Source organism: Uranotaenia lowii, chromosome 2, assembly GCF_029784155.1.
Source record: "Uranotaenia lowii strain MFRU-FL chromosome 2, ASM2978415v1, whole genome shotgun sequence".
Lineage (NCBI taxonomy): Eukaryota > Metazoa > Arthropoda > Insecta > Diptera > Culicidae > Uranotaenia > Uranotaenia lowii.
The window spans coordinates 144,682,850-144,706,790 of record NC_073692.1 but is presented as its reverse complement, the minus strand read 5'-3'; the positions used below and the strand labels follow the sequence as shown (position 1 = coordinate 144,706,790).

Genomic DNA, 23,941 nt, shown 5'->3' with positions numbered 1-23,941 from the left:
GCGGTTGCATTTCGCCTTAGCAACACCGTTTGTGCCGCCGTCCTTCCTCAGAATTGCATGGTCAGGTTTGAACTCCACGTGCACACCCGCTTTCAGTAGTCTCGCCAACGACAGCACATTGTACTTGAGCTGCTTGACGCACAGCACATTGCCGAACGACAACTTGTTCTGATTTCTCCCAACGGCCGACACGCCTTTCACGGTACCTTCCTTCGTTGCTATCAACACATCACCAACCTTTGCGCTGTCGATGTGAAGTGGCTCACGCACGTCGCAAATTTCGCTAAACAAGCATTCGTCTCGGGCCATGTGGCAGCTTGCACCCGAATCGAGAACCCACTCGACTTCGTATTGATTGCTGGACACCTTCACACCAGAAACAAGTGCAAACTCCTTGTTGAATGAAGTTTTCGCAACCTGCGCCTCGTCCGCTCGACTCGCCTCGGGACAAACATGCTTCTTATGCCTGTCCTTTCCACAATTGTAGCATTTTCCGGAAAAATTCGCTGACCTCCTACGTCCTTTTCCAGATTTGGCCGCAAACGCCACCTCGTTCGAACCGTTGAAAACACCCGGTCCGAACTCTCTTCCAGAACGCTTCCTCTCCTCTGCTAAAAGGCGTGCTTTTACGGTATCAAGCCTTATTTGTTGATCGTCCAAATTTTCCATCGCCGTGGTTACGACGTCGTAGCTGGGTGGCAACGATATGAATAGCTGACTAACCATGTCAAGCTCAGTCACCGTGGCACCGGCATCCTTCAGCTGTCTCACCAGCTCATCGAACCGACGAAAATGATCCGCCAGCAACGTCCCTTCTTCCATCTGCAGCAAAGCCAAGAAACGCCGAATGTACGTCTGGGAAGCAAAACCTTTTTAGCGAAGGTACTTGCCAACGACGTCCACATCTCCTTGGCCGTCTCCTTGTCGCGCACGTACTCTAAATGGCTAGCTATCCGCAATAAATGCTACCAGGAGTGCTTTCGCCTTCTCGTCCTTCTCGGAAAACGCTGCGTTCGCTGCCGCTTCTCTGGGGGGATCCGCCGTGATAGTGTCCTTCACTCCATGCGTCGAAAGTTGAGTCTCCACTCGAAACCTTAACGTGTCGTAGTTCTCGCCAGCAAACTGCACGGTGCCAACTTTCTTCGGACTGCTCATCTTGAACCGGAAACTTTTCACAGACTTTACTGCACTCTTAGGTATGGCGTGACCGGTCCCATAGCCTCTTGAGAAACACGTCTTTACGTTTTCGATTATCGTTTATTACAGGATAACTTATGATACTAGGCTGGTTGCTTTTATACCCTAGTCGTTGTTATTTACTATTGTCATAGCAACCAGTATGTCTAGTGAGTTGCTATGCTCCTTATATACAAATAGCTGTAAATCGCTGACTGCAATGATTTCCAACAAGAACGCATCTTTGAAACTTTCTATAAAATTTACTCTTGTCTCAATTTCAACACCTGTAAAATTTCTTCTACTAAGCGTCTGTTTCATCTATACGTCATTTCTTTCCGATCTTTAATTCTTCTATCAAGAATTCTTCATCATAACGTTCATTGCAATGCCATTAAACTAGCATATAAATAATTAACCAACGGTGACTATACGTTAAAAAGAATTATAAATGAAGCAAGCTTTAAACTAAATCTCTTCATTCTCTCATCAACAGAAATCCAGGAAATCAACAGGAACAAGAAGCAGATGTTTCGACCAGCGATCATATATGCAGTTCCGATTTGGTCTAGCTGCTGCCTGACTAGGAAGAAAGCCATCCAGAAGATTCAGAAAAAGGTTCAGAAAATGAAATTAAATCTAATCTATTGAGTTCGTCTTGGTACATCTTCGTTCCTGAAAATGATCACAATTTCAAATGTGATGAGAAGTATAAGAGAATCATGAGATATCAAAAAACAATGAACATAAGCCGTAAATATCAAAAATTTTTCGAAAAAGATACAACCGCTCACCGGCAGGGGATTGAACCAGATACGGAAATTGGTGGTCGTTGTATCCTTTTCGAGAAATTTATGATATTTATGGCTTATGTTCTTTCTTTATTTGATAATTTAACGTTTCTCTAATTATTCCCATCAATCACATTTGAAAATATTTTTAAAATGCGTTTGCGGCTTCGGCTTGCAGCTTGGTACAGCACTTAAGATCTTCATCGGATTGTGGACATTGAATATATCGAAGAGATGGCCAACAAAATCATCTTTAATTTCAGAGGAAAATCGATGCACTCTGCATACTAACACAATAATTATTTTGGCTCCTTGCAGATTCAAATTTAGACTTTTCCAACACTTTAGTACTTTGAGAGGAAAATATCAATAAACTTCTCTTTCGGTGAATAGAAGTTATCACCATATCAATCTAAACCAGCCTAAATCATACGACAGCAGAAATCCAGCGACGCATCGGGATCAAGAGGCACATTTTATGCTGACGCTAGCTGCGCGTATCCAGAGACACATTTTATGCTGACGCTATCGGCGCGTGGGGAAACCGCATCTTTAGTAGTAAGAAAAATCTGTAATTTGAATCAGAGAAATAAATTGATTGATCAAGTCAGTCTTTAGTTGACCGTCAGATTGATAGCTGCTTTTTTAAAAAGTCTATCACAGCCGAAGACCCATAAATCAGTTTAGTGACCTCCTAGCTAGAACCAAACAACCGTATTTATGTTCTAGAAGACGCCGATATATGAATCCACCGACTGCGTGTAAACATTAACAAAAACCGCCATGAGCTATTTGGCTTCCAATAACGGTCAATTTAAATTTCGTTCTTATTTCAACCTCATGGCCCTCGTTTTTGAGGAACTCATGTTCTCAATCCGTACGATGCGCTTCACTGCCTGCCAGTAGCGGTTTACAAACATCTCCATCCACGTGGGTTTGCTAGTGTGTTTTAGAAGTCTCTTTCTCACAGTCACGGTTCCAGTTTTGTCGCTCGTTTAGAATCGAACGAAGCAAAGTCAAAACAGGGAAAAAGTTTATTCAAACCGGAACGCTGTCAAGTAGATGTCTGGCGCAGTTTGTGTTGGGTTGTTGTAGCTGCCGTTCGTGTTTTTTTGGCTGGGTCGGTGGCTATCACGATTTTTGAGGACGGCTGAGCGTGATAATTTATTGACATTCTAAGTGATAGTGCATGTAGTGATCATTATGAATCGTACATTCAAACTTTCTTCAGGACATTTGATTCCGCTGATCGGATGTAAGTATTGACTGGAGGGTTTTCAAATCAGAATACTTTGTAGTTGCGAAAACTTCAATTATCCAATCGGGGCCAGGTAAATTTTTGTGTTGGGACTTCGAATTGGTTAATACCTAATGACTCGATTGGCGATTGCAGCAGTTTCGTCGATATCGCATCGAGTATATTTGAATATATTTTAATTAGCTATCGGTCTATATACCTGTATTTACAGTCGGCACCTACCGAATTCAGGGAAGCCAGCTTATCTACGAAACTTTGGACTATGCATTGAGTGCCGGCTATCGGCATATCGGTTAGTAGAGGTTTACGTTTAAATATTCATGTCCTAATGAACTCACCCCTGCACTTTAGATACGGCCGTCGTGTATCGTAACGAACAGCACATAGGCGATGCCTTGAAAGAGCTACTGCCCAAGTACAATCTAAAGCGTGAAGACATCTTCATTACGTCCAAATTAAGTAAGTTTTGACTCATTCTATCTATTATCATTCTAACTTTCTTTTCTATGAGTCTATGGAATTCCCGTAAAGTCATTAATTTAAATTTCCATAACGTCTATCGACTCGCTCTTACACTCTGTATACTTGATGGCATTTTCAAAATGTTCACCGCATTTTATTTCCAATTTTAAAAACCGGATTCTACGCTTATTCTGAACGCTCGTTAACCGCCCAGTATCTCAAGTGCTCAAAGACGAACACTACATTGAGGAGCTCGTGCAGAAGTCATTGGCCAACTTGCAAACTGAATACATTGACCTGTACCTCATCCATTGGCCCGGCGTGAGCGGTAAGTTTTCCATTTGTTGGCCTTTTTACGATTTGTTGGCAACAAGGGTTGGCTCACTGGCATTTTCTCCCCCTCTCATTGCGTGCCGATCTCTCGGGCCAGGTCTTCAAGTGACGAATCCGGAAAATGCAACCTACCGCAAAATGACCTGGAATGTGCTGTCCCGGTTTCACCGCGAGGGAAAGTTAAGATCGATCGGAGTGTCCAACTACACCGAGAAACACATTCGAGAACTCCTGGCGGACTGTGGTGGGGTACGGCCGACTGTGAATCAGGTATGGGCTTATGATGAATTATATAAAAATCCTAAATTAAATTCTCTCAATTGGCCTTCACTATCTCCTCCTTTGAGTTGGCAACAATGATTTTTAACCTAAACTTTGGTAAAATAATTTTAGTGAGACAAACTCTCAACATTGCATCGCGTTGAAGGTGCTCATCGTATAAAAACCTTCAATCGTTTGCAACAGCTTTATGCAAATCGATATCGATGTAATAGTGTGGTAGAAAGCGTATTAATCAGTAGGCAAAATTAAGAAATTTAGAAAGCTGCAAAATTGCTCCATTTCTAAAATTTATTGCTCCATGCTATGATGAAACAATTTTCGTTGATAGCTTGAGGATGTTGAGGAATTTTCTGCTAGAGAAATAGCTTTTTCACGGTCAACGGAACATGGACGTACAGTTCTCAAAACTTCAAATAGAATTTCTGCACTGGCCTTGAGCTACATAGTTTGATTGGACATTGGGTTAAATTATTTTGATTGTTTGGTGCTGGTATTCGATCAATGGTTTTTATTTAACTTTCCCAGTAAATGAAACCATTTAAGCATACACAGCAAATTTTTTTTTGCTGGAAACCAGCAAAATTTTGCTGGTTTTTGTCCCGCTGACTTTCCAGCAAAATTTCCAGCAATATAAATTGCTGGAAAAAACAGCAAACGTTGATGCTGGTTTCCAGCAATCAAATTGCTGGAAAATCAGCAATCCAGATTGCTGGAAATCAGCTATTTCTTTCAAAACAACCGGCTGTATTTAGTATCAAATTTATATTTCATTCAAAATTAAATATTGAATACTGGCTGTGCATATAATGGGCAATAAGAAACAATTACTTTCTTCCATTTTTCAATAATGTTTGTATTTATTTCCAAAAACTTTTTCTTAAAATTTTACAACACCGGCTCTGGAGTGGCAGCTTTGTGCCAAAGTGTAGATCATTCGCCACCTGAGAAAAGAATTCTGATTAGTATCTTTTATGAAATATCTATCTGTTAAATAAAAACTCACCCTTGATTTGATGTCTGGTTGCTAGAATATAGAGGAAAATAAAAATAATTATATTAATCTAACCAAAATTCGTAAAATAGTCTTACCTTGCATCAGCATACGAAAACAAACAGACTTCAATTTGACAACTCGATTGCTGATTTTCCAGCAAAATAGATCAATTTGCTGGAAAGTCCAGCAATTTGGAAACCGATTGCTGATTTTTCAGCAAAAATGACAAGAACACAACCGAATGCTGAAAAATCCAGCAATTCGAAAACCGATTGCTGGTTTCCAGCAAAAATTTGGATGGCTGAACGTTTCCAGCAATTTTTTTTGCTGGAAATCGAGGCAAAAATTTACAGTGTACTTCACTACGAATTTCATCGTGTTATCAAAGTACGCTTGCACAGAAAGCAAACCGAAAAAAATTAAAAAATCATAAACTACCAACTTGTACAGAAATTTTACTTACAAGTTGAAAGTTAAACAAGTTGGATACAAAGCGGTCAAGTTATTTACAGATGTTTGTAACAAATTAAAATTGATAAAATATTTTTCATTCAAGTTTTCTCCACACCAACTTGTGCACAAGCAATTTTTTTTTCAATCCAGTACCCCATGACTCGGCCAGGAATTGGAAAAAGCGCACGCTTTGATCAAGTTGTTAGCAAATCCTCTTGAAGCCACTTTTTTCAGTTTTAGAGCAAGTTCACTGGTGTTGGGAAAAAGTGGTAGAAATTTTGACATTTTGAAAATTTTACCATGACAAAATGTTTTCAAGATCATGGGGCGTTGTATTTTTTACAACACTGTTTTTATTTCAGCCGTATGTGATAGAAATATTGCTATTTTTGCATCACAGCATGCGAAAATACAACACGTGTTGTAAAAAAACTAGAAGGCCACAGATCTTGAAAATGTTTTTGCATGGCAAAATTTTCAAAACGTGCCGAAAGTGTCAAAATTTCTACCACTTTTTCCCAACACCAGTGAACTTGCTCTTATGAAGCTAAAAATTGATGTATAAATATTTGAATAACTTTGATCCTATTCTTGCGATAGCTACATTTTAAACATCAAATGAATGGTAAAAAAACAGGGCTATCTTAACAAGAAAAGATTTTGTGAAAAATATTTTTTTCGGGTTTATTTTAGATTGTAAACCTTCAATTTGTAAGTAAATTGTCTATACAAGTTGGTAGTTTATGATTTTTTAAATTTTTTCGGTTTGTTTCGAACGATTTACTAAAACAGATCCATAAAAATGCTAATAATATCAACCAGCATGCTTCTTAAAATTATCTTGTTATATTAACAGGGGCTTGCATGAACTGTCATAAAAGACATACACCGTCTTAGCCGATTTAGGCTTTACAGACTAAATAAATGACGTGGACAACTTAAGATTAACATTTAACACTCAGTACCGAGATGGGAATCGAGCCCATGCCATCAGTGGACCAGCGATTACCGTCTTACCACGCTAACCACTCGACTACCGAGACATAACAAAGAAAAAAGTGGGCTTTTTCATAAAAACTCATTGCACAGAACAGAGGCTAGTTCAATAGATCTCAAATTTGGCAGAAATACTTGAAAATCTTACTGGAAAGCGCTTATTTTGTAGTTCTTTTTCTAGTTGTTACAATAAAATGGAAAGCGGAAAACTTGACACATAGATATCTAAAAACATTACGAGAATGATGACCATTTGCAACCAGTTGTTTACATTGTATGAATTTGACATTAACTTACTATATCATAATTCACTATATCATTGACAACCCTCTTCAAGTTTTTTTTGCCTTTTGTGAGTTTGATTAATTCGCCAACATGCACTAGTTTTAAACATTTCGGTCATTTTTTGTCTACAGCAGTTCTTAAAATTTTGCTACGGTTTGTTTTGGTCTTGGGTGATCTACTCTATCAGGCAGCTTTAAAATGACGTAAAGAATTGTTTAAAGTCAAAGGGGAAGAAATTTGACTGAAACTTATGTAGAGAATTAGAAAGTTCTTTCATATTATAGCCCCTCATAAAAGTAATAAAGCAAAAATTAAAAACTAATTGTAAAAATTATATATGAAAACCTTGGAGCCAAAGCGGTAAAATTGCATAAAAGCTGATTTCGAGAAAAAAAAAACGCCTCAAAGTTTTAGTCTCGCGCATTTTCTATATATTTTTCGAAAAGTTGCAGTTTTTTTTGGATTCAAAAAGTATTTAAATAAAATTAAAAGAAATCTGAAATCAACAGCAGATGAAGATTAACATACGAAGAATAATTTGACGTCGTTCGATACAACTGCTTCAAAATTTGGGACTTTGGTTGAAAGAGCGAGTTTAATACAATTCTTGGCGTTTAATCAATTTCTGCTCTTAGGCCTTGTTCCAAAAATATGTTGTTCTAAATGCTGCAATTTTTTGAAAACATCTTTATGTGCAATTTTGAAAGCCTTTGATATCCAAAAAGACGACAGTTGTGGTTTGCTGTAAAATTTGACACGTAATATGAAGTTCATATGCAGGGCTGGTAGCGAGTCACTTTTTAGTGACTCGGTCACTTTTTTTGGGTCAGTCACTAAAAAGTCACTTTTTTCATTATTTGGTCACTAAAGTCACTATTTTCCGAAAAATGGTCACTTTTATCACCAAAAGTCACTTTTTTCACCGAAAATAAACCAATGAATGAGTAATTTGAATTGCGCGTGTCAATATTTGCCGCCGACCGTGGCCTAGAGGATAGCGTTCAAGTCTTCTAAGCCAGAGGTCATGAGATCGAATCCCGGTCACGGCTTACATAGTACACTTTCTGTGGATCGGTGGTTTTAGCATTTGTAAGATGCTAGCCATCTTATCCTTGAAAGATGTACGCCTTAGAGTTAAGTAAATTAGATCTCTTCAAAGAAACATGAAGTTTCACTGAGATCCTATATGTGTGTGTTCGTTTTTTTAGTAACAATAAATTACTTGATCAGTCAGTCAGAAATTTTTTTCGCCTCCGGCGGAATTTCAGCATCACCCTTGGATTGAGACATTTCAATCTACGACATTATTCGACGTTCATGAAGTGAAACTAACTTTGATTGTAGATTTAAATTTTTAGTTCAATCAACCTTTTGTATTGGAACTCCATATATCAAATACAAAAACCCTATCTCGTCTTTAGAATGAGTTTTTATTAAGAAGTGTAACTAAGATTGAGATTGAAACTAACAATTTTTTTATTAAAAAAATCTTTTATGTCATAACAAATGTTATGTTGGTATGAAATATTCTAAAAAAAAAAACAATTTCATACTCAATGTTATTTAGTGTTTTTTGTTCTTCTAAATACTTAAAAAAAGGGTTTTAAAAATTTACGCAAGGCCACAAAATTTACATTTTTCTTAGTTGCAATGAATTGAAACGTAATTTCAACTAATTTGGGTGCACCGAATCTAAATATTCATATAACACGAGAATTTAAATATGTTTGCAATATTTCTATGACTTTGGAAAATAATTCAAAATCTTTATATAAGTTTGTGCCCTTTTTTTTTACAAAAACTCAAATCAAAAACATGTTATTCAAAAATAAAAGTTTTATATGAATTGCTGAGCTTTAAATAGAGAATCAAGTTTTAGTCACTTTCTGCTGTGATGTCAAAAATACTTGTAATGACATTTTTCCATAATCAGTTATCTATCAATGTTTGATTTTACTAGTAATAAACTCTTCATCACCAAAACTAAATGTGTCGGCCGAATTTGACAAAATTTCTAGTTTAGGACACTATTTACCAAATCAATAATTTAAAAGAAAATAAGCACCAAAATGGTTATAGTGAAACATGTTTATTGAAAAAACTCTTCCTGAAATGTTTTTAAAAACTAATATTTTTTATTTCCAAATTGTTTTTTCAATTTTCAAATAAATTTACCAAATTTTACTGTACAGTTTTTTCTTTTGATTTTCTAATCAACTTGCCGGATTTTTTTAAGCAAACTTTTTAAATTTTTAAGATATATTTTTAACAATTGTTTCCTTGTTTTTGAATTCTGAATTTTCGTGTTCTTCAACCATAAGCTTTTAACTCCAAATTTTTAATAATAAAACATAATTTCATCTTTCATAAATCTTCTGTTCTTTCAAGACCCAATATTTTAATCAAAAAAGACAAAATACTCAGAGCTTTCAATTTAAAGCTCAAAAACCTGCGATTGAAAATTTAAAAACTTTTTATAATTTTTTTTGTATGAAATCATGTTTTTTGGATCGATCATGATTTTTAAATTAATCTAAAAAGTTTGAAAAATTGTTCTAAGTAGCAACTTTAAAAATAAATTTTAATACGCAGTGTTAACTAACTTTGTATTTGATTTGTGCTTTCAATATTAAAAACAAAAGTTTTCAATTCATTATTTTTAATTTTTTATCAGTTTTTATCATTCACGTAATTACTCATTTTCTAACATTTCTTTGTCAGTGTAGTTGAACATGAAGTTATTATTTAAGCTTCAAAAATGAAATTTTGATAACTGGAGGATTTTACTTTATTAAAGGTTTTATGTCTGGCTTCTTCTTTTCTTCTTTTTATCAAATTAAATTAAACCATCGAACATTGAATAAATTCTGTACAAAATTCATTTCTTATTCAGTAATCGGTAATTCACATTTTAAATCGTGATTAAATATTTTTTGTTCAAATTAAAAAATTACAGCGGAATTTCTCACTAAACTTCCAGTTGAAAATGAGGAAAAGAATTCCAAATACAGATGAATAAAAATTAACAATTATTATCATTTTCCTAACATCTATTCATGGTAAGTTTTGTACAAGATTGGACATTTATTTTAGAATTCAGGTTTTTTTTTAATTTTAAATTTGCTAAGAAATTCTTTTGAAACTAATTTATTTCTTACTTTCTTGACTTATCGAACATTTGAAACATTCATTGTAATATGTTTCCAAAATTTTGATTATCAGTCATTTTTTTAGTTTATGTGTTGAACATGAGTGACAAACGGTGTAAGAAAACCGTTTTTTATTTTTGGTATTGTTATTATTTTGATCTAAATTTGAATTTCGAAACCCCCCCCTTCCCTCCCTACGCACGGGCCTGATTTGGTCACGGTTTTTGTACTACAAAGTTATTTTTTTCGTTCTACATAGTCACAATTTGGTCACTTTTTTCGGTCCTCAAAGTCACTATTTGGTCACTTTTTTTCAAATTTTGGTCACTAAAGTCACTACTTTTTCATTGTCAAACCGCTACCAGCCCTGCATATGAGTTACATATGAAGTACACCTAGTGGAATTAGATCGAAGTCAATAATTGCTTCTGTTAAACTTGAAGGTTCTTCTGGTGTCATAGCAATTTCACATTTCAAAAGATCTTGAAGAATCTGAAAGTACGTGTTGTGCGAAATCTGAAGTATTACTTAAAAAATGCGAAAATGTTTTGCGGTCTGTTTTGGATTGTCTGACGATTTTAGAGGATTTTTTTGTGAGTGCATTAGCACTGACCACACTGACATGACACTTAAAACAAAAATCCGATCATTTTGTGTCTAATTATGCCACCTATTACCAGTTTTGCGAAACTTGAAAAAATTTGAAGAAAAAGTTTCCCTTAGGAAAATATTTCCTGTTTCGAAGCTGCGCTGGCTGAAAGAAAGCTACAAAAATTCTCGGAGAAACTTCTGTCCAGCCCTTAGACATCTTGATTAGAAAAAAATAATCAGCGAAAATGACATGGAACATCAATTTACGGATCCTAAAAAAAACAAAAAGAATCATGCAGTTCCAGCTGCAGTTAGTGATCCGATGGCCCACTGGTGCTGCTTCCGGGCTTCGAAGCTCCGGACTGCACAAGAATGATGACCGATGTCTGCACGATGTTTGTCAGCAACTTTTCCCCTCTCGTGTTGATTTTTTCTTCATTTAACCTTGTTTCGAACTTTGAACCTACGACTTCTTGGTCTCATCATCTCAAACTCTTCCATAAAACGATTGGTGAATAAAATGCATCATTAAGGGCCAAATCAAAGAGCCATTTGATAACAGAACATTTAACACGTTCGTCACCACGCTCTAGGAGTGTGGAAGTAAAGAGAGAGAACTTCAAGATTTAAAACGCATGGCAAAACTGAGCAGTTATCTTTAGTAAGAGAGCGTCATCCGTTTTTCGATTTGACTGAGCCTCCCAGGAAATACACCCGTCACCCGAATATGGGTCCCATGGCGACGAACATGTTAAAGCACTGCGTCTTGAGCACTCGAAGCGATTTCTGTCTAAGGAGAAGAAGAAACAGCTGAGCATCGTATCCTTAGAAAAGAAAGTTATTTCGATTGATCCGGTGTCCAATTCTCATACGGATCGGTTTATTTCTTCCGTGAAGGCTACCCGAATACGAAAATATTGTAACATAACAGTTCCTGTTGTAGTTATAAAACGATTAGAAACAGCGTAAAAAAACTTTTAGAAAATGATATCTGAAACCATAAAAAACATTGCACTTATCTTGAATTCCAAAACGACGGTCTGTTGAATATGGCGTTAAGTTATGTTACTGTTTAAAACTGTTAAAACTTCTATATGGAAACACTGTTCTGCGAACAGTTGCGATAACGTTCCAAAACCACTCATGAATAACGTATTTTTTGCATCGAACTGTTTTTGTTACAGTTTTTTAAATAGTTCTCTTGTATCTGAACATTTACAGTAATAGTTGTAAAACGATTCGATATTACGTTCTTGCGTACCCTATCCTGAATCGTATACGGGAATGGAGCACGCACACATACAAACATTCTCATTTTTGTGAAAAATAAAAAAAATGACGATTTTTGGATTTTATAAATTTTCATTTTATTAGCTTCAATTATGTACATGCACTATACTATCGACCTCATTTGCTTATATTTAAAAAAAATAATTACCCATATCAACCAACACTGTGGCTGAAACAGTGGTGGATGTAAAAAAAGATCCTCCTGGAGCGGCGGGTACCAATTGCCATCTTTATACCCTCTCGGCTCGGCCTGGGTATCTTCTTATCCTTCACCAGGACGAGGTCTCATTTCCGACACACGTTGGATCAGCTGCTGGATCCCGAAGTCAGGAATCTCCTTCCAGCATAAAATTTCTCCTCTAGCTCCTCCAGCGGATATCTTTCTGAAATAAAAATAAAACCTTTCTTAAATTTGTTGATGTTAATATTTGTATGTGGAATTTACCTGTTGCAAACCTCGCTGGTGTCTTTTTTCCTGTCTGTCCTGATAATCCGGGGAAACCGAGGGAACTTGCTGCTGTAGCGGCACACGGGACTTCTTGGGAGAACGCGCGCGGAAAACGTTTGTTGTTTTTTTATGCTGTCGACAGGGATGCCAAGTAGACTGATTTATCAATATTGTACTATTTTAATAATGTGATATAAAAATTTGAAAATAAAAAAGAGTAATGGTGGCTTTTAGAAACAGGTAAATTTCAAGAACATAGAGTTTAAATAAGTATTATTGAAAACTAATTAAACGAAAGTAGAAGTGATATTTCCTAAACTCAAACAGCAATGAGTTCTACATACATAGTTGGGTTAATTTTCATTTTATCTTTTTATCGCCTCGTGAGATGAATAACATGATGCTCGGAAAGATCAAACTTTAAAAATCTTTGTTCGTTTAAAAGGTTAAATTATATAGATGTGTGAATTTAGCATATTTGAGAAACAACAAGTTTTTTAAGGCAAGCGATGTATTAAACTCAACTCAAAGCTCATTGTGGATAGCATAGTGTGTAAAATCTAGAACAATATCACAAGCTCCTGTTGGTATCTTTATAAGAAATTGTAGCTTTGTATCTAACATTTCACCACCGTCAACTATAATGCTGCTTGGTATCGACTCAATATTCAAAATTTTATTTATTTTATGTCCAAAACATTTTTTCATAAATTGGTGCTGAATATATTTTTTCAAATCATCTGGCATCTCTGACCCGCATTTCGGTCATTTTTTACATGAGTTTGACAGACGTCATGAACGCTTTGCGTTATGGTTCGAGAACAGTTTTACAACTTTTAATAAAATTGAAGTAAATCGTTAAACCATTCATTCACCTTTCCGGATACCATCACTTATTCACAATGACGTTAATTTATAAGCTCTTATCGTTGTCGAAGTAAAGTTTGAAATAATAGTTACGTTTACAGAGACAATCACTTTTTCTGGAGCCGTAGATGTATCGTAGTGACTATTTGAAATATAGTTTTTTAGTATGCGGGTAAGGATGTTCCAGGGAATGTGAAATTCAAGTTTATTATCAAGCATCCAGCCGAAGTCATGGTATTTTGTGTGGTTACTTCGAATGAATTGAAAATGCTTCATGTTTTCAGAAAAGCTGGAATATCAGTTAATACTGAAGTCTACATGATTATTTTGGAAAATCAGCTGCGTCCGTGGACTCGAGTAAACTTTAGAGAACCCGAAATAGTTGTATTCCATACCTCGAAACCCAAACCTGGCTAGAGGAAAATATGAAATGTTGGCAGAGGAATCTTTGGCCTCCCAGTCCAGATATGAGCCCCCTCGACTACTGATATGGGTGTATGTTCAAGCAAAAGCCCGTGTATCCTCTCACTCAAGTGTCGATTCTCTGAATGCTTCCATCTCAGAGGCGTGGGCTTCAATGTCAGAGCAGTGTTGCAGACCCCACCTACGCACTATGGGGTTTAAGGCGGCAAAAAATCATAAACTGAACTTTATCGGATCGCTTTTTTAAATTTACTAGTAAACAATTTAATATTTGACTAAGATATTCCCAGTTTTTGGATACTGAACGCACCACAGACATCAGACTTTGAAAAATTGAAAAATTTATATGATGAAGAAAAAAAAAATTTAAATCACATATAATTCTATGGAAAACATTTTTTTCTAAAATTTAAAGTACACCATATGAAAGCTTATATTAAAAGCTATCATTTGAACCATTCAACATTCTTACACACTAAATTGAACTATGATAAAAATGAGTCAACAATTTTTTTTTTCAAAAATCAAAAACTTTAAAGCCATGCCAAAAAAAAAACCCTCGCATTGCTCCATACTCTTTTCACTATCAAGATCTATTTAAAGGTCCTAAAAATACAATGAAAGAGATTCCAGGCATCTTAAAGCACCGTTTTTTGAGTTGTAGTCAAATAAAGCTGAAAATATCATGCAAATGGGTAATATTTACCCATTAATGAGTATATATTCAACAAAGTAGATGTTGGTTTGTCAAAAAAAAAAACCTTTCTCATGATTGATCAATCATTTCACACATTTTTTCTTGAGTTTCTTGAAATGTCTTGATGATATTTATTTATCATTTAATGATCAATTAGTCTATAACTCGGTTTTCAAAAAAAAAAAAAAAAGAAAAAGTATATGTATGTTTGTTGGTTATCCACCATGGGTGCACGGATTCACCGCAGTTTCTGCCTAAGTATGTGCTCACATGCATTCTTAGATTATTAGGTTCGACAAATCTCCAATGCCCCGCGTACACATACCCGGACCCCATGGCTTCGTATGAACTGTTATGGAGTGAATGTATTGTGTTGATGTAGGTTTATTTTGGAAGAACGAGTCAATCAGGTGGGCTAGTTTACTTACAGGTATTCCGGCATCCGTGTATATACCTGGCCAGCTTGCAACTGATTGAACATTCTTATTATATATAGTCATATGAGGAAACACATCTTACCTGACGGCCACTAATGGGATTCGAACCCAAAAGTTTTCTTGCCGATACCGGGAATCGAACCCAGTACGCCTGGCATACCAATACCAGACTCGCGCCAGCCTATCCGCTAGACCACATCGGCGCTTGGTTTTCAAAAGAAATAAAAAGTAGGGTCAAAAATAACCCCAAGCATCCTACTTTAATAGTTAATAAAAAATGTACGAATTTATTTTTAGTTAGTTAAATAGTAATTTCATTAAAAAAATTCAAAAATTGCAAAAAAGTTCAAAACACCTAATTACATATATCTAAATATACATAGTGCTACGGTGTTGATTCCGAGACACATTGTTCCGTGGGAAATACTTATCCATTTACGTCAACATTACTTTTGTTTGATGAATTTTTTAAATTATAATTTGTTAAAATATCAACGTATCATATGAGAGGGCTGATTCAAGAGCAATAATTATTCTTATTCTATTTTGTTTCAGGTTGAATGGCACCCGCAGCACTTCCAACCTGAACTGTTGCAGCTTTGTCGCAAGGAAAATATTTTCCTACAAGCGTATTCGTCTTTGGGAACCTCGGATTACACCGAGCTGCGCGAGAATCCAGTGGTAGTTGAAGTTGCAAAGCGACTGGAACGGACTCCTGCCCAGATTTTGCTACGCTGGGCATACCAGCAGGATATCGGTATTTTGCCAAAGGGTCGTTCCAAGGCTCACATCGATGAGAATATTGCCTTGAATTTCGAAATTCCGGACGAGGATATGAAACTGCTCAACGGTTTGAGGCTGAGTAGTGGGGCCAAATACGCTTGGGATCCGGAAACTGTTGCATAAGGGAAGGGGAAGCCTAGATAAGAATGTTTAAAGCTTAGCGAGGTTTTCTTTTATTGCAATAGTGTCTCAACTTCTCAATCACAACCACATGGTGCCTTTCGATCGTTCGATAGTTTTTTTTTGTTTTATTTATCATTCATAGGTTTAATAGGTGTACTGCTTATGTTACTCACTTGTAATAAACATTAGAGAACCATGGCTATTGAACTGGCAAATCATGTTTCGAAAATCTGCCTTGAAAAGTTTGAATCGCTACCGAAAACGGGAAAACCTGATATCGCATACGAATGGACCATTCTTTCTGGGATAGTGATGCAGCGTTCTGTTGCTGGGGGTGACGAAACCCGCTTAGTTGCCCTAGCTACGGGGACCAAGTGTCTGGGATCGACTCAGTTGAGTGAAAAAGGTGATCTTGTTAACGATAGTCATGCTGAAGTCTTAACTAGGAGAGGGTTTTTGCGCTATCTTATGCAAGAAATGAAAAACTGTTTAGACGAAAAGGATAGTGTGTTTGAATTTGACAGTCTGATTAACAAATTCAGATTGAACCTTGATGTGAAATTCCATTTTTTCACAACCCACAGTCCATGTGGAGATGCTAGTATTTTCGATAACCCTAATCGCGATGCCAACGATACAGAAATACCTTCGAAAAAACTCAAATTATCTTCGGAACAAACCACTTCTGAAATTCAACCATCAAACGTAGGTATGACTGGAGGTAAACTCGTGAATACTCCCGAGAGCGGAGATTTAATGGCACAAAACATCGGGATGGTCCGAACAAAACCTGGCAAAGGTATAAGAACCCTTTCACTATCCTGTAGTGACAAAATGGCTCGTTGGAACTTCCTAGGTCTTCAGGGATCGATGCTGATGTCGATCCTGGAAGCACCGATCTATTGGGACAGTATAATTTTATGCGATGGAACTGACTGCTGTGAGCGCGCTATTGAGAGAGCACTTTGGACTCGTTGGGATCAGTCAGTTCTGCAGAGCGTGATCAAGAAACCATTTCGATTTAACAGACCAATGATTCAGCAAGCTTCGAACCAGATGTTCTTCCAGTTTCGGAAAAATCGCAGTCGACCACCAACCGGGAAGAAGTTTCAACCCGCTCCTGGAGGAATAATTTGGTGCAGCGGTGTGGACAGGTGAGTTAGGCTGTTTTTTCTTTTTATTTTTGACGTAGAATTACGTCTTACGGCAACACTATAGGGGGGACAAATTAAAATTTGCGAAAAGATCTCGCGTCACGAAAAACGCCTCTTTCAGAGACATCTTTTCTAAAAGACATATGAAGACTGCTAATCGTTGATTGGTTAGTCGAAAATGAAAAAAAAACACGGACGCTCCGCCCCTTAGTGAGTTTTAATTGTTTCAGCCTTCAAAAAGTATAAAAGAATGGTGTTTGCAGCCGACGCGGTCATTTGAAATTTGCCTGTCGAGTAGAACAGACATGCAACTCGATCTGCGTCTGGACCCCACCAGCGGTAATCCAACGCAGATATCGTTTTGTAGTTCCGCTGTGGTAACCTACCAGTAAGCAGGATTAAACAGCAGCAGAGGCGGCAAGCGGCGGAAACAACTTCCTCCCCCCCCCCCCCCTCTCCCCCAAGCTCAGTTCTTTAAAATATATTTGGAGAATTTTAAAACGCCTTGCAGACAATTCGGTAGGCGCAGCATTCAGCCGACACGCTCAGGGCCCATCACAACATTCACAGCACACTAAATATCTCAAATCTGATAGAAATACGACTCGAGACAATTGGTTCAAACGTTGGCTCAATAGAATTTTCTATAGATCTGCTATTATATTGAGCCGTAATTTCATCCCCATCCGCAAGCCAGCGTCAACTAGAAATTCAGAAAATATTTGCAGACTCATGTAATTAACATGTTTTTCACATTGGTTTCCCATAACACGCATCACACAAGTCATATTTAAAATACACGTTACGCATAACATTTTACACATCTCACATCATGCATACTCAACTCACATCATGCATACTCAACTCACATCATGCATACCCAACACACTTCACACACAACCAGCGCACATCCACACTTCCAGCACATGCCCTTGCCAGCGTTACCACATATACAGATTTTTCTGTAAGTATACAGATTTTATGGACATTTTCAAACACAGAATCTGTATATACAAATTACAGATAATTGGAAATTTATACAGATTCCATACAGATTTTCAGAAATTCAGAGATTTTCCGAGATATTTTTTAATTATACTTCGAGTCAATCAATAATCATCTACTTTGATGACTCAATCATCCATCAATTATCACGCTTGCAAATATGGATAAACTTCCAGATTAGAGTTGGGAACGGTTAAAATGCAATACATTAAGCGAAGGGTTGAAGAAAGTTTTAAAACCTGTGATTAAGAATCATGTACCAAAATTGGTCATTGCGTTATAGGAAATGTAACTTTTAAAGGATACATACTATCGACACAATGTTCAAATCCCAACTGGTTGTTAAACCCCAGAAAGACACTGATCGTTATATTTAACGGAATATATCGACCTTAAACTTTGCGTGACCTTATTTTTCACACGTGGCGGACATGTATTTTGTCCGTTACAATTAATCGAACAAAGTTAAACCAAAAACGGTTCGCGTATACAAAATGTCAGGTTTAACACTGGTTTGACATGTTGCAGCCCGCAGTAATAAGCAGCGTAGTCCAAATGTGTGCGCTACGCATTATAAAACGCTCACCGTAGTTTAGCGTGAGTATCTGGAATGAAAATTTTTGATAAAGATTTCAATACAGATTTTTGAGATTTTTTACAGATTAAAAAGATTTTTTGGCTCGAAAACACAGATTTAAATGTGGCAACGCTGGCCCTTGCAATAAGACCATAAAGATTCAAGACGACTCTTTTCGAATATATTATGAGCCCTTAAAAGGGCTGTTTGATTGCTTGACTATTTCGAAACTTTAACTTAAGTATAAAAAAAATTGCTCCCCGCCCTACATTCAAGCGTTCTGTTACGCTTGTGATTGCTATATGGGAATAACGAAGCAAACTGGAAAAATGCAAAACTAGATAAGGGAAGTTTTATTATATGCGCCTATCCGACTAAATGCCCTGAAACCGTTTGAAAAAGGAAAATTTTCAATTCGTTAAACAGAAGGTGAGGCATGAAAGCAAACAATTATTGGTTTGCACCGTTTGCAATGAAATAATACGAACATATCGCTTTATAAAATACTTAATACAATGATAAGCGCAGCCTAAAATCCGAACGATAAGAATTTTAGCTAATATGACAGCTTTTAGAATTAAAAAGAGGTCTTGAAAACTTTCAAAGTTTTCAATTTCTTCAATATGAAGGAAACACATGCATATTTATGAAAACATTCGATGAATAAGTAGGTATTCTTTTCATTAGAGCATATTTTCCACATTCCCCCTACTGATTTAAATCAAACGCTTGAGACCTGCAGATGTTGGTGTGGAACGGCTGTTGAAATGATTGAGCGTGGGACAGCGCTGCCGAGTATTTATCTAACATAATTTTTTTCTCGACTGAATGTTATGAACTATATTTAACTGATTACTCATCAAATTTGATGATTTCAATGAGCAACTGAGTTATTTTTCCATATTGATAAGTATCAAGTCGTTGTTTGGTAATAAATAGTTGAGTGGTATTTAGGTTTTCCTTCAATCAGTGTTTTAATTATCCAATCAGTCAGTACATTTTCAAAAATAATTTACAATGAATTTCTCAATATATATACATGAAACCATTGCTTGGTACAACCACGTACAACGGCGAAGAGATTGCGGTTTAAGGTTCCTTTGGCTAGTCGTTATATTTTTTGAAAAATTCATTATTCTTACGGCTACATTCTTCCCTTCTTTTATTTCCCATGTTTCTCTGAGAAAATTCCATCATCTACGAAAATTCTTCAGACACAACGACGTGATCAGGACATTAAGTTCGATATCCAATCGTTTTCTGGTATTTTTGTATTCATTTATTCATGAATCCGAATTAAAAGAAAATGAATGAAAATGCCACCACTGCTACCGCTGAACCGCAAGCGTTTGTCAAAAAGCTTATGGTCAGATTCTTAAATACAAACGATTGGATTGTATTACATACCTTTAGGCGTTTAATGTTATCCATTTTTTTTTCTAAGGCGGTCAATTTGCAACGATTTTGAACAAAATTATTATTGTATAACATAAAATATCAATGCTATGTAACAAGTTTGACCCATGTGACCTATCTACATAAAATAAAATGCATAAGTCGTTTACAAATTTATTAAATAATATATTGACACAAATCAAATCGTCGTAATTCTACGTTAACCCGGCGGTCGTATCTAATATACAACCCCTTCAACTTTTTTTTTCGGAAATGTAAAGAAAATGAAGGCATGGCGAGCAGCTTAAGCTTACGCTTGGTTTGGCACAATAAATTTGGTATGAACTTGATACTTTAATTATAGAACGGCTATGGTGGGATGTAAAACACCTAAAAAAAGATAAATGCAACTCGAGCAGACTTTTATGGCAACATCATAGCAAATTTTGCTATCACGCCCTGAGAGCCAAACTTGCTCTCATTTTGCTGGACAAAAGGTGGTACACACCAAAAATAAGAGCATAAATTTCAGTACTTGGTTAGCAAAGTGATACAAAATTTTGCTTAAACTCGTTTTCCGATAACTTGCAGAGCACAATGATGTCAATATAAGGCATCATATAATTCTCGACTATAGCCAAATTTGGCATCAATATGCTCTCCAAAGGAAACGAGAGCAAATAGAGGTATTATTGTGGTCTCGATAAAAGCAAAATTTGGCCTTACTTTGCATTCCGTGTTTGATTTTTTTTTATGATATTATATTCAAATGATTCGAATTCAGGACGCCAAAACCCTCCAAAAACAGTTATTAAAACATAGGCACCAGAAATTCTGTTCCCTAGTGTTATCTATTCCCCTTATTTTGCGCGGCGCGTGAGGTGACGATAGTCGAGTCGAGTCGGAGTCACGTGAGTCTTGTCACCTTATTCTTGAAGCCAATGTGACAATCAAAAACAAAAAAAAAAACATTTGAAAATTTTGACACAACTCAATTCGCATTGAAGTTCCATAGAAGTTCCGCATAGAACCAAAAAGTTCGTAAGAAGTTCCGCATGAAATCAAATAGTTCGCAAGACGTTTTTAACGAAGCACGATAAGCCCAGTTGATATCCGAACTTTTTAAGGTACTTAGAACGCACAAATGTGTTATATGCTACTTGTTTAGACTTTTTATGTTCGTTCAGAAGTCCAAATGAAGCACTTAAGGAAAACGGATATTATTTCTCTCGAGTACCTTTTACTCAGCGAAATGTGAACTTAAAACGTACAAGATTAAGTAGCTATGTGGCATTTGGTTACTTGGGAGAGGTTCATGCCCAGCTGACTACTAGATTAGGATAAGAACTCAAAAAGTTCATTCTAAAAGACGTTTCTGACCTAAAGCGACTACTGGAATCGAGTGACTAGGGTAATTCGACTATCGTCACCTCACGCTCAGCGCAGAATAAGCGGGTATGTCAGATTGTTTGTTTGGGCTCAACAGTGTCTAGAAAAAGGATTTTTTTAAATTTTTAATCAAGAAAAGTTGACCGTGTTCGCTTGCCCCGGTTTACTTTATTAACAAATTGCGAATCAAATTACGAAATATCTCAGTATTTCACTTTCCGCGAATGTGCGAAGAATATCTCTAAAGCTGCAAATTTAATAACGATACTATATAGTAGAATACCTGATCTACCACACGCATGAGAAAATTGCAAAAAAAAATTGGACCCATCCACCTAGACTATACGTGAAACTGATGTGTCAGTTATTTGAAAGTACAGTACCTAGTTACTTCAAAGCACGTAGAATCGATGTGATGCAGCATAAGTTTAGTTTACGTGGAAAATCCTTTATATTTTGTTTTTAAGATATTTTGCGTGTATAAAATGTTTTTCAATCGACTTTCCTTTTCGATCGACTGTGAGTTCCAAGTACTTCACGTGATCAGACCATTCTAATGAAACCCCATTAAAAATTATGGAATGATTTTCATTAAGTTTTCAAAATTGAGCTCTTGGCTTATGGGGAAATTTTGGAAGTGTTAGGAGAAATATTCCACATTTTCAAGTAATCCAAAAAGGGATTTAATTTTTTTTTGCAATCCACTGCGTACCACCCGTAAGTTTTGACCTTTGGCTGAAAGCGAAGTATCATCAGCAAATAATGTTCTACCTTTTCCATCTGGTATATCAGGAAGATCAGAAGTAAAAATCTATATATATATATATATATATATATATATATATATATATATATATATATATATATATATATATATATATATATATATATATATATATATATATATATATATATATATATATATATATATATATATATATATATATATATATATATATATATATATATATATATATATATATATATATATATATATATATATATATATATATATATATATATATATAAAAAGCAATTATCTGTATGTTTGTTTGTTTGTTTGTTTGTTTGTCCTCTATAGACTCAGCCGTCTTAAGAGCTAGAGATCTGAAATTTGGCATGGATGCTCATTAGGACCAGGAATGATGAAAAATGTTCTAGATTTTTGGACGACCCCTTAGTCGTGACTGATCGCCTTCTTTTCATTTTTCTCACCATTTTCTTCGAAACCTAAATAACCGCGTCCCTTCTTTCAAACTTTACCTTTTTTCACACTCCATTCATCCCTTCAAAAGTTCCGTCTTTACTCCGAGAAACTAGACTGTAAACTGCCTGTTTTTTCTCTTTTTCGTTAGCGTTAGATTTTTTCTTTTCTTTTCTACTCATTCCTCGTTTTACGATTCCTTCTGTCAGTTGCAGGGCTGTTGCATGTGCTCTTCAAACGCTTCCAACATTATTGTATAAGTGCTGCCATATATATTTTTTTATTTTATTTATTGTTTTTTCATTCGAATTATTAATAATCATATTGTTACTCATATTTTGAATTGCATTTACTGTTTATTCAATTTGTATTATTTACACTCCTATTATTCTCTACACCCTTCTGAAGGGGGTCGTCCATACAAGACAAATATTGTTTTCACGTTATTGACGTCAGTTTTCGTCGGATTGTGATGAAAATTTGCACATGAATGTTTTGAGAGACGAACAATCGATTACAGTTATCAAATTTCGGGTCAGGGGTCGGCCAAAGGGGTCGTCCATATTCACTGATTAATGTTTTTGCGGATTGTGATGAAAATTTGCAGATGAGTGTTTTGAAAGACGAGCAATCGATTTCAAGTTTCGAATTGCGGATCAGAAGTCGGCTGAAGGAGTCTTTCATACCCGACTTTAATGTTTTTGCGATTTTGACGTTATTCTACATTGGATTGAGATGAAAATTTCCCCCTAGGAGTTTTGAGGGACGCTCTTTTGCTTTTAGGTTTCAAATCTTGACTCAGGGGTCGGCAAAAGGGGTTATTATCTGTTCACTGTTTTTACGATATTCTCTTGATTGAGCATAGCATTGTAATGAAAATTGGCACATGGGAGTTTAACAGAAAAGATAATTGATTTCAGGTGTCAAGTTTTGAATCGTGGTCAAAAAAAGGCCGTCCATGTTAATTGCTCACTGTTTTCGCGATATTGTCGTGATCATGCATCGGATTGAGATGAAAATGTTCAGATGAGGGTTATAAACTATGAGCAATTGACTCCAGGTAGCATGTTCCGTGTCAAGGGTCGGCGAAAGGGGCGTCTATATTCACTGATCACTGTTTTCAAGTTCCTGACGTAATTTTACATATAATTTGAAAAGAAAAAATTGCACAAGGGAGTTTTGAGGAACGTAAAATTGGTTTTAATCATCGAATTTCGGGCCATGGGGCAGAAAAAGAGGGTTTTATTGAAAGTTCAGTGTTTTGTGCAATAATTTTGTTGGAGGCAGTTAATTGATACCAATTTAAGTGTGAAGGTCAAGAAAAAGAGTCGTGCACACAAACAAATAGTACATGTTTCTGCCATAATGTCTAGATTTTG

The 23,941-nt window shown here is 36.0% G+C and overlaps 2 protein-coding genes across 2 annotated transcripts; both read left to right on the top strand.

Moving 5' to 3' along the window:
* The first annotated feature begins 2,935 nt into the window (after window positions 1-2,935).
* On the top strand, window positions 2,936-16,038 carry LOC129745299 (aldose reductase A-like). Its single transcript, XM_055738285.1, has 6 exons — window positions 2,936-3,222; window positions 3,437-3,517; window positions 3,577-3,684; window positions 3,902-4,015; window positions 4,118-4,290; window positions 15,488-16,038. The coding sequence occupies exons 1-6, from the start codon at window positions 3,171-3,173 to the stop codon at window positions 15,836-15,838; spliced, it is 879 nt and encodes a 292-aa protein (XP_055594260.1). The 5' UTR covers window positions 2,936-3,170; the 3' UTR covers window positions 15,839-16,038.
* On the top strand, window positions 16,032-16,996 carry LOC129741943 (tRNA-specific adenosine deaminase 1). The gene has a single exon (XM_055733769.1). The coding sequence runs from the start codon at window positions 16,034-16,036 to the stop codon at window positions 16,994-16,996; it is 963 nt and encodes a 320-aa protein (XP_055589744.1). The 5' UTR covers window positions 16,032-16,033.
* The last annotated feature ends 6,945 nt before the right edge of the window (window positions 16,997-23,941 follow it).

Bases quoted from the DNA above. Each gene is read 5' to 3' on its own strand.
- LOC129741943 (XM_055733769.1), top strand. From the start codon at position 16,034: ATGGCTATTGAACTGGCAAATCATGTTTCGAAAATCTGCCTTGAAAAG.
- LOC129745299 (XM_055738285.1), top strand. From the start codon at position 3,171: ATGAATCGTACATTCAAACTTTCTTCAGGACATTTGATTCCGCTGATC. The intron at 3,685-3,901 runs GTAAGTTTTGAC...TTAACCGCCCAG, and splicing joins CTTCATTACGTCCAAATTAA to TATCTCAAGTGCTCAAAGAC. The intron at 4,291-15,487 runs GTATGGGCTTAT...ATTTTGTTTCAG, and splicing joins TACGGCCGACTGTGAATCAG to GTTGAATGGCACCCGCAGCA.